Source organism: Ruditapes philippinarum, unplaced genomic scaffold (genome assembly GCF_026571515.1).
Source record: "Ruditapes philippinarum isolate M1 unplaced genomic scaffold, ASM2657151v2 ctg7948_1_1_1_1, whole genome shotgun sequence".
In the NCBI taxonomy this organism is placed as follows: Eukaryota; Metazoa; Mollusca; class Bivalvia; order Venerida; family Veneridae; genus Ruditapes; species Ruditapes philippinarum.
In genome coordinates, this window is record NW_026864683.1 from 33,578 (window position 1) to 45,539 (window position 11,962).

At 36.6% G+C, this 11,962-nt stretch overlaps 1 protein-coding gene across 1 annotated transcript; it reads left to right on the forward strand.

Annotated features, from left to right (window-relative positions):
- The first annotated feature begins 7,219 nt into the window (after window positions 1-7,219).
- On the forward strand, window positions 7,220-8,827 carry LOC132726502 (piggyBac transposable element-derived protein 4-like). Its single transcript, XM_060711825.1, has one exon. The coding sequence runs from the start codon at window positions 7,747-7,749 to the stop codon at window positions 8,692-8,694; it is 948 nt and encodes a 315-aa protein (XP_060567808.1). The 5' UTR covers window positions 7,220-7,746; the 3' UTR covers window positions 8,695-8,827.
- Window positions 8,828-11,962: the final 3,135 nt, after the last annotated feature.

Here is an 11,962-nt window from a genome sequence, read left to right on the forward strand (position 1 = left end):
ATAAGATCTGTTGTCTTAAGTAGGTCAATATATTCTTAGTAAAGGAACAGATGATAATGTGAAACAAGTGAAGTTGGAAGAGCAGGAGAAAAACGTTACAGCTCAGTTTTTATTGAGAAAAGACTTAATTTTGTCTCGACTAACAAATTCAACGACACATGGAAATTATCAAGCTTGGAAAGATAACTTTAAATACATCAGTGATGAAATGTCCTTGCCAAGAAGTTAAGAAATTAATTTGCTTATAAAATACTCGGGTCCCAGCTCAAGAAAACAAGCAATAAGCCTATGAACATCTTCATGACGCCAATATAGCTTTGATCCAAATATGGCAATGTCTTGATGAGAGTTAACTGGAACCCCTGAAAGTGTACTCAGTTTTCCTATCTTGACTTTTATAACAAAGATAGTTAGGTTAGCAGACGTGCCTACCCAATGCTTTGGAGGGATCACACTTTTTCCTGATTTTTTTTACTATTGGGGATTGAAGGCCTAATGTCTAATACACAGTACAATAAAACACTATCCTACTTTGATTCATCTGTAGGTGTGAACCCCATTGTCAACAAATTGCCATACAATTTGCAGCAGAAATGGACTGCTCAAGCTTCAACAAAGAAAGTTACTGTGTTCCATTTCACAAGCTTTGTGAAAAAGTTCAGTGTCATTTTTAATGATCTCAGTTTTGTTTTTGAAATTACAACTCCAAATTGTCAAAGAAGTCATGATTCCTTTAGTAGCCATGTAGAGAGGCTGCGGCTAAGCAGAAATATGTAGTGATAAGAAATCTAGTGTGTTAAATGATAAGTGTTTGATTCTCAAAGGTGGGCCATCATCAAAGAACCACGGAAGCCTTTGACCGAATACAAGAAGGGCGATAAAGTTCTGGCTAAGTTACCGCAGTTCGGCTTATGGAATGGGGAAATTGTTTAAATAAGTGGTACGTTTGTCGTCTTTATATTGTCTATTTAACATTTGTTAATTTAAATAAGTAATAATTCAGAAGACACGCTTTCATTAAATGTTTCTTTATCATTTTTCAGTGATTTATTGAGAATTACTGGCGAAGCGATTCTATTTAATTACTTATAACGGACCTGAAAAAAAATCGTACCTAGAATGTACTACCGGCCTACAAAATAATTTGTAAAATTTTGATGAGATTTTTTGACCGAAGTGTAGGATCATTAATTAACATTTTTATATGAAATTTAATTATTTTTTTTAATAATTGCAATGAAAGTTACAGATTAAATTTTTTTATCATTTATTCAGTCATTTCCACATGACTTAAACTGTGTTCAGGTGTGATGTAAAAAAAACCACTAATAATGTTTATCAAACTTTATGATTTTACAGAATCAAAGAAAGACTTAGTTCTAAAAATGAATAATAGGCAGAAATTGGCAGTGAGTGGTTTAGTGTCAAGTGATAACCAGGTTAAAGAAAAAGGTAAACTTTTTAAGATTTTTATTGGTTTTAAAGTGGAGCAAGACACAAATGTAAAATTTGATTTGTTGATTAATAATCAAAAGTATCAGTAACAGAATGACAAGTTACTAATTTTAAGTTTGGTGCAATATTCTTCTATTTAAGAGATTAAATTATACATGCCAATAATTTTGTAATGAAAGGTCTGTAAATAAAATCATTGGAAAAAATAATATTACAATACCTGACATTTTACAAACAATAAAAGAACTTATACATAGATGTTATGGGTAATAAGGAGACATTTTAATTCTGCTGATGATTTTGATTCCCCTGTTGAAAAAATATATATATAGATACACACTTCACAGTCATATATAATATTTCATTACAGAATCTGACACTCAGCAAAATGATGATAGTAATGATAGGAATGAAGCTGTACTGCCAGTGAAGGCTGTTGCGGAAAGCAGCAAGGGAAAGAAAAGAAAATTAGAGGTAACATATTAGGTTGTGGATGCAATAAAAAATATTTCATAAAGACAGTAGTCTGTAGAGGATATTTGTTAGTTTTGTATTTAAGATTGAAAGTATTTCATATTAAGTGAACACCAGCTTCAACATGAACATGGTGTTAACAGGCATTCATGAAATGATTTGAAAAAATCCTGGAAAAGATATATAAGATATATATAAGATATTTATATTTTCCTTCCAGGGAAAAGGAACTAAAGAAAAACATGGTAAAGAAATAGAATTAGCTGCTGCTGAGTTGGAGTTGACATAACTTGAATAGAGTCTGTCAACTCCAAATCCAGGAAAGGAAAATGCCTGCCAAAGTGAGGCAACTAACACCTTCAGGTATTTGGTTTAAAAATGTCATCTTACATCTCCTTACACTCAGATTTTCATTACCAGAGAAAAAACATCTAACAATTGATTAGTTTTACATGAGAACATGCTATCATTGCACTTTTATGAAAATTCACACAAGCATATATGTTATAAATTTCTCTGAATGCAATGACAGCTGCATTTTTTAAATTTCATTCTAAATAAAAAGAACTGATAAATGTCATTGCACATGTGCATAAGAAGCTTCATGAAACGTTTCAAGAAACTTACTGAAGCAGATGAAATATTTTTGCTATTAAAACAATACCTTGTAATATATGTTTTTCAAAGTAAGACATTAGGAGCATGTAAGATGTTATGTTTCCATTTTGCTTTGGTCTTATGAAAATGTTGGAAATGTATTCAGCCACAACAGTTTTCTTGTTTACTATTTAGCTCACCTGTCACAAAGTGACAGGGTGAGCTTTTGTGATCGCTTTTCATCCGTCGTCCGTAAACTTTTACTTTAAATGACATTTTCTCATAAACCACTATGCCAATTTCATCCAAACTTCACAGGAATATTCCTCTGGTGGTCACCTTTGAAAATTGTTCAAAGAATTTATTTCCATGCAGAACTCTGGTTGCCATGGCAACCAAAAGAAAAAACTTTAAATATCTTCTTCTAAAAAATCCAAAGAGCTAGAGCTTAGATATTTGGCATGAAACATCTTCTAGTGAGTGTCTACCAAGTTTGTTCAAATAAAAGCCCTGGGGTCAAAATTGGCCCCGCCCCAGGGGGGGTCATTGATTTTCCCTATATGCATATAGTAAAAACTTATAAAATCTTCTTTTAAAGAACCCAAAGAGCTACAGCTAAGATATTTAGCATGAAACATGTTCTAATGGATGTCTACCAAGTTTGTTCAAATAAGAGCCCTTGGGTCAAAATTGGCCCCGCCCCAGGGGGTCATTGATTTTCCCTATATGCATATAGTAAAAACTTTAAAAAAAGTCTACTAACAGAGGCTGTAAGAGTTGTGATCACAAAAGCTGAACTTGTCACAAAAGCTCACCTTGTCACTTTGTGACAGGTGAGCTAAAAATACGAGAATTTTGTTTCTTTGATCTTGATGATCAAAGTTTTCATTTCTGTAGCCCTGTGCATTTTTTTAATTGTCGAAAGTTAGCCGTTAGATACAGACAGCTGTATTTGTTCATGGGATCAAATGATGTATTGCCATCTACATGTATGTGTTTTACTAATAGGAAATTTATTTTCTTATTGAAGTTATTCCACTCCTGTGTGTGCCACACTTGCTAGTTGAGCATCACACTGTCTGCCTTTTCGACCAAAAATGGTTTATCAGTGGGCTTGAATCTTAATTTTGTTACACATTAAATATGGTTATATTGAGAGTTTTAGCTTAAGATCTACATATTCATCTAAGATTTTCTTAACACCGTGTACATTCTGTTTTCCTTTTTGTAGTAAAAATTTGAACTGTCATGATTTGAAAAGGCAGCAGCCAATTTCACCAGTTATAGTAATACACAGAATTTAGGTTAGAAGTCACAAGATCTTCAGTTTGTATGTTTAAATGATTCAACTAATCCTTAGTTTTACACAGTTTATTAAGTCATTAGTGAATAAACTTTTAAGTGGTTAATATTACACATTTGAAATACTGATATTCAAGAATGTGATCAAGGTTTGCAATATGGTTCACGACGCTTCTCCAAACACTGAGATTATCCTTTGAAAAATACCAGCAAGGAGTCAAAATATATTCATTATTGTAGAATAGTAACACAACAACCATTTAAATGAAAGTTAATTGTATATTACATGGTACTCATTTAGTTTTGAAACTATTTACTGGTGATGCTATGAAATGTCTCATTTATATTCATTTTTATGTCTATGTTTGTTCAAAGCCATATTTTTTGCAAGGTTCTCAATAATTCAGATGAAGCAATGCTGCCACACAACTGACCTTTAATGGACTTCATCTTGGTAGAGAGGGAGCTGAACAGTGTTGTTCAGCTAGCAGATTTTCTTCTACTGAGGGTTACAGGAAATTATGGACTGGCGCTTACATCACTCCTTAGAGCACTGGACCTATTAAAGACAAAGCGTAAGTCGGGAAGACATCACAAGGAAATTATGGACTGGCGCTTACACCACTCCTGAAAGCACTGCAGGACCTCTTAAAGACAAAGGGTAGCCAGGAAGATATCACAAGGAAATAATGAACTGGCTCTTACACCACTCCTGAAAGCACTGGACCTCTTAAAGACAAAGGGTAGTCAGGAAGACATCACATGGAAATGATGGACTGGCACTTACACCACTCATGAAAAGCACTGGACCTCTTAACTCTTTCGCTGCCAATGTCGCCGATAAGCGACTTTCCTATAGACTGCCAATGTCGCCGATAGGCGACCAGATGTCACATTTTTTGCCACATGTGTTTACTTTCATTTTGCGACTCTCATTTTAACCCATTACTTCATATACACGCCTTTTAACGCCTTTTTCACCCCCCCCCTTTTTGTTGTCTCAAATGATGAAAAAATGCCTTATTTAGGCCCCAAACACTTGTTTTTGTTTGAGAAATGTTGTCAAAAAAAGTGACCCTTTTTTCGGCGCGGCCCCCCAACCAAAAGATACATCAGGGGGTTGCCAGAAGGGGGATGTGCCCCCATTCTGTTTGGGGGGGTTTGAAGGGGGGCGGAGTCCCCCTCATCGCCAAGAAAATTTTGGACTTGTGAGAGGCTGTAAATGACCCCAGATTGATCATAAGGTAACGTGTAACCAACGCTGAAAAGCATTTGACTCTATCTCAATCCATTGAGAAGTTGCAGCACTTTGAAATCAATTTTGATGGAAAAAATCAACGCAAAATAGTGATTTTTGGCAATTTTGAGATGTCCCCTCGTTGCCATGGTAACAGAAAATTTAAGCCTGAGCATGTTGTTGCAAGGACAATGGTCCAGTCAACATTTGTGCCAAGTTTGATTAGTGTTGAAGCAGTTTTTATAGTATTATAGCAATTTGAACTTGTAACGGGAGACTTTTCAATGAAAACAGCCATTTTTCACAAAATGCTCATGAAGCAATGGGTTAATGAAAAAAAATCAAAAAATCTACAAAACAACAATTTTTCTTCAAATTTATATGACAGGCCATGTTTAAACATGAAAAAACGCGATTTAGGGTAATTTCAAGTATTTTCATCATTTTCTGTTAACCCATTACTTCATATACACGCCTTTTAACGCCTTTTTCACCCCCCCCCCCTTTTGTTGTCTCAAATGATGAAAAAAATGCCTTATTTAGGCCCCAACACTTGTTTTTGTTTGAGAAATGTTGTTAAAAAAAGTGACCCTTTTTTCGGCGCGGCCCCCCAACCAAAAGATACATCAGGGGGTTGCCAGAAGGGGGATGTGCCCCTTCTGTTTGGGGGGGGGTTTGAAGGGGGGCGGAGTCCCCCTCATCGCCAAGAAAATTTTGGAACTTGTGAGAGGCTGTAAATGACCCCAGATTGATCATAAGGTAACGTGTAACCAACGCTGAAAAGCATTTGACTCTATCTCAATCCATTGAGAAGTTGCAGCACTTTGAAATCAATTTTGATGGAAAAAATCAACGCAAAATAGTGATTTTTGGCAATTTTTGAGATGTCCCCTCGTTGCCATGGTAACAGAAAATTTAAGCCTGAGCATGTTGTTGCAAGGACAATGGTCCAGTCAACATTTGTGCCAAGTTTGATTAGTGTTGAAGCAGTTTTTATAGTATTATAGCAATTTGAACTTGTAACGGGAGACTTTTCAATGAAAACAGCCATTTTTCACAAAATGCTCATGAAGCAATGGGTTAATGAAAAAAATAAAAAAAATCTACAAAACAACAATTTTTCTTCAAATTTATATGACAGGCCATGTTTAAAACATGAAAAAACGCGATTTAGGTAAATTTCAAGTATTTTCATCATTTTCTGTTAACCCATTACTTCATATACACGCCTTTTAACGCCTTTTTCACCCCCCCCCTTTTTTGTTGTCTCAAATGATGAAAAAAATGCCTTATTTAGGCCCCAAACACTTGTTTTTGTTTGAGAAATGTTGTTAAAAAAAGTGACCCTTTTTTCGGCGCGGCCCCCCAACAAAAAGATACATCAGGGGGTTGCCAGAAGGGGGATGTGCCCCCTTCTGTTTGGGGGGGGGGTTTGAAGGGGGGCGGAGTCCCCCTCATCGCCAAGAAAATTTAGGACTTGTAAGAGGCTAAAATGGCCTCAGGTCGATCTTAAGGTAACGTGTAATCATCGCTGAGAAGCCTTTGACTCTATCTCAATCCTTTGATTTTTAAATCAGGTTTGATGAAACAAATCAACGCAAATAGTGATTTTTGGCAATTTTGAGATGATCCCTCGTTGCCATGGTAACAGAAAATTTAAGCCTGAGCATGTTGTTGCAAGGACAATGGTCCAGTCAACATTTGTGCCAAGTTTGATTAGTGTTGAAGCAGTTTTTATAGTATTATAGCAATTTGAACTTGTAACGGGAGACTTTTCAATGAAAACAGCCATTTTTCACAAAATGCTCATGAAGCAATGGGTTAACGACATTTAGACTACTTTACGGCAAATAGACTGTTTTACGTTATTAAACGCAGAAGTGAAGAAAAATCAATGTAAAAAAAGTCATTTTTATCGATTTTGAAGCAGTTTTTTCGAGTGAAACTTGTTTTGTAATTGGCAGCAACAAAATGGCGACTCGCTATTCAACTACAGACGTTCTTTCAATGATTGCAAATGATTCAGATTCAGGATCGGACTTTGAAGTCACAGATGATGTACGTAAACAATATCCATTGATTAAAAAAAAATGTTGTTGTTTATTTTGTATATTTTACATCAATTTACCTTGATCTCTCCTTGATATCACCTGTCTGTGTGTACTTTTGCTAAATTTCTGTATTGTTTTGATAATTCAGTTGTACAACCATGTCAATTTTATAATAAACATCACACACTTGTATTTCCCTATCCAAACTATATTATGTGTGTGTTTTGAGCAATAAATAAAACTATAATTTGATATCTTTGTAAGCGCGTCATTTCTAGTGACTTGTCACTTCCAATTGCAGGTGGAGAGCTCGCACTCAGATTTCAGCTCTGACGAAATACATGAAACCCCGTCTGTACAAAGGGGGAGGGGCCGTGCTCATAACCATGCTAGCCCAGGAGTCAGACGAGGCAGAGGCAGAGCGACATCATCTGCAAGAGGAAGGGGGCGTGGAAGGACAGCACCTACTCGGAATCCAGAGGAGTTCACCTGGAGTCATGTAGATTTCAGCGATTCGTTTGATACTGAATGGTTGGGGGAACAACAAAGGACAGGTGTTCTGATTGACACTTCAAATTATAAACTGTAGACTTTTTTAAGTATTTTTTTCCGGATAAAGTGTTTGATATCATGGCTAGGAACACAAATCTGTATGCTGATCAATACTTGGAGAATCGGGAACTTGGGGCATATTCTCGGTACAATAAGTGGACTCAAACATCTGTGTTAGAGATGCAGGCATACATCTCCTTGCAGATTGCGATGGGAATCAACTCAAAACCTGAATTAGCAGATTATTGGAGCACATACTGGCTGACTTCTAACAAGTTTTCAGATGTAATGTCGAGAAACTGTTACCAGTTGCTCAACACGTTTCTGCATTTCAATGACAATGACCAAAGAGTAGCCAGAGGACAAGATGGTTATGACCCACTGTTCAAGGTTCGGCCTCTGTTGGACATTATAGATGCTAGATACCTCAATGCCTATGCTCCGGATAAAGAACTATCCATTGATGAATCAATGATCAAGTTCAAAGGGCGTATTTTCTTTCGTCAGTATTTACCAGCCAAGCCGACAAAATGGGGGATAAAAACTTTCGCTCTTTGTGAAAGTAACACTGGTTATGGACTACAGTTCGTAGTTTACACAGGGAAGAGCACATTCAATGCCGACAGAGCATCTGATTTCTCTATGACGGAGCAAGTACGCCTAGAAATGGTGAGAGGATTTGAAAATAGCGGACATACGTTGTATATGGACAACTTCTATTCTTCCCCGCGATTGTTCCAGGAACTGAAATCAAAGGGAATTGGAGCTTGTGGCACAGTGAAGCCAAACCGAAAGTACATGCCAAACGATTTGCAGCCCTCTTCCTTGGCACTGAATAAGGGAGATGATCCTGTATTCATGCGAACGCCTGATCTGATTACATGTGCCATGGTAGACACAAAGAGAGTTCACTTCCTTAGTTCAGTGCATTCAGACAATACGTTTGACAATGTTGTGCGGGATAGGAAAGAAGCAGAAGGAAGAAGAACTGTAGTGCGACGTGTGACGCCTACAACAGCCAAATGAATGGTGTAGATATTTTAGACCAAAAACTTGGGTCCTACAGTTACCCCCACAAGTCGGCCAAGTGGTACATGACCATCTTTCACCAACTTCGTGAAGTGGCCCTTGTCAATGGGTATATTATTTACTGCAAGTCTGTACCAGAAGGAAAAACACCCATGGCCACTGTGACATTCCGTGAAAATGTCATTGACGGTTTACTAGAAGGATGGGACATGTGCACAAGCAAGAAAGGTCGGCCATCTATTACAGAAAAACCCGATCGATTGACGGGACGACACTTTGTGGCTCAGTATACTGAGCATAAGTACAGACCAGACTGTGTAGTGTGTAGCGATAGGGAAAACAAAAAGAGAGTGCAAACTAGGTTCTTCTGCAAACAGTGTCAAAAAGCAATGTGTCCAACAGATTGTTTTGAATGGTATCATACTATGAAAGACTTGCAAGAAACAATTCCGGAGAGTAACCAAAATACAGCTAGCCCAGTAATGTTTGTATCACTATGTACACATATTTGAATGTGAATTTGTGTTTGTTTACTTTCTGTACAATAAGTGAAGATTTATTCAGATGAATATGCTGGTGTAATAAGCTGTAAGATGTTTACTAAAATGTTTACTCACACATGTTGAACAACAATATTTGGTAGAACTTTGTATAAATCGGTGATTATTATTGGTATATTTGACATATTCTGGCTGCCCTTGATGTGTAATAGAAGGCTAGTATATTTATATTAGTATCTTTTTTATGTTAAAGGAAGATAACTGTTAATATAGACAACTTTTGAAGAGTTTGGTATACCGAGAAATGACAATAAATGAAATTATACCTAATTTTGTCGTTTAAGGTCAGGCAAGTTCAAGGTCAAGGTCACATTCTCAAAATTTACACATTTGGAATGTATCATCATGAAGAGTAACATAAATACAATATTTTCCTGAAAGTTTCATCAAAATCTAACAACAAATAACTATTTTAGGGCTAGTTTTGTATATACACTATATTTCTCGGGATTGTCTGTTATTTATTTGGCACTGGGACAACCGTTTTCTCAGAAAATTGGCAGCGAAAGAGTTAAAGACAAAGGGTAGCCAGGAAGACATCACAAGGACATCAGATGGATACTTTTCAAATTCTTTGTTTTATATTCAAGGCAACAAATACTGATATAATCTCATTTGTGTATTCAGATTGTAGGTAATTACCCGCATTTTTTAAATTTTTCATGTACCAGTTAATATTTTTGTTATTAATTTGAGCGACTGACAACCATTAATAATGTCAGAATTATAAAGATTAATGATTTATTTCATTAATTATTTACATATTTTCTTGTAAACAGTGTACATTTAGCTAGGTAGTTGCTTTTATTGTAAATTTACTCAATAAACTTTTACAGGTGTTTGTTGTTGTTCCCCTTTCATTATGGGTTGTATAACTTCCGTTGTCAATAGCAATTATTGCTGAAGCTTAGTAAACAAGCAAATTCGTTGAATTTATATCCCCCGCGGAGTACTGGTTATTATTAACACAACAACTGAAGACATAAGGCTTTATTTATATATTAATCATGGCATAAACAGTAATATTCTTTGAAACTTGATAAATAATTCAGGGCAATAACAGAGCCATAACTTTGGAGTTTAATATAGTTAAATCTGGAAATGCCCCAATGAGATGTATGCCATACTACAAATAAAACTTCAAGGGGGCCATAAATCTGAGTTATTAAGATCTGACTGGAAACAAGGCACTATATGCACATCTCCTCTTAGTATCCCATAAAGTTTCATTGGGTAAATTCCAGCCAGTAGTTAGCAGAGAAGTAGCGAGGAAAACAAATTATTTTTCTATAATGGATAACTGCCAATAACAATCAAGGCCCATAACTCTAAGTTAAAGTGTCTGACCTGAACAAAGCCGACGAACATGCCCATCTCCTCTTGGTATTGAAGGTTCCCATAAAAGTTTCGTTGAAATTTCCAGCCAGTAGTTGCAGAGGAAGTAGTGGCGGGAAAACGATTTTATACTCTAACATGCATACTACATAACTAATCAAGGGCCATTAACTCCGAGTTAAAAGGAACAAGCCGACGATATGCGCATCTCCTCTTGATATTGATGATTCCCATAAAGTTTCGTTGAATTTCAGCCAGTAGTTGCAGAGAACTACTCCGGAAACGATTTTTACTCCATATGCATATTGCATAACTAATCAAGGGCCATAACTCTGAGTTAAAGTGTCTGACCCGAATAAGCAGATGATATGCGCATCTCCTCTTGGTATTGGAGGTTCCCATAAAGTTTCGTTGAATACCAGCCAGTAGTTGCAGAGAAGTAGCGAGGAAACGATTTTTACTCCATATGCATACTGCATAACTAATCAAGGGCCATAAACTCTCGAGTTCAAGTGTCTGACCTAATAAGCCGACGATATGCGCATCTCCTCTTGGTATTGAAGGTTCCCATAAAGTTTTCGTTGAATACCAGCCAGTAGTTGCAGAGAAGTAGCGAGGAAATGATTTTTTACTCCATATGCATACTGCATAACTAATCAAGGGCCAAAACTCTGAGTTCAAGTGTCTGACCGGAACAAGACCGACGATATGCGCATCTCCTTCTTGGTATTGATGATTCCCATAAAGTTTCGTTGAATTCCAGCCAGTAGTTGCAGAGAAGTAGTGCGGAAAAACCATTTTTACTCTATATGCATACTGCATAAACTAAATCAAATGGGCCATAACTCTGTGTTAAAGTGTCTGACCGGAACAAGCCGATGATATTGCACATTTTTCCTCTTGATATTGTCAATGATTCCCATAAAGTTTTTTCCACCACACTCCGCAGCAGGGAACCCTTTTAAATAAGCCCAGTAGTTTGCAGAGAACTATCCGGAAACTTTTTTAACTCTATATGCATTACTACATAACTAATCAAGGGCCATAACTCTGAGTTAAAGGGTCGGACCGGAACAAGCCGACTATATGCGCATCTCCTCTTGATATTGATGATTCCCATAAAGTTTCCTTGAATTCCAGCCAGTAATTGCAGAGAACTACTCCGGAAACGAAATTTGGACGGACGGATGGACGGACATACTTAGCAGACGTGTTTGTGGGGTTATTCCTTTGATCTCTTAACCCCACAAGAGCAAATTTTTTTAACCCCATAAGAGCATTTTTAACCACATAATACATGTCTCTACGGAATGAACCCCATACAGAGTGCCTGTACATAAACCTAAACCTCATAATGTAGCTCTCGTCTG

What these genes read in the sequence shown, in the direction of transcription:
- LOC132726502 (XM_060711825.1), top strand. Translation starts at nt 7,747, where the DNA reads ATGGCTAGGAACACAAATCTGTATGCTGATCAATACTTGGAGAATCGG.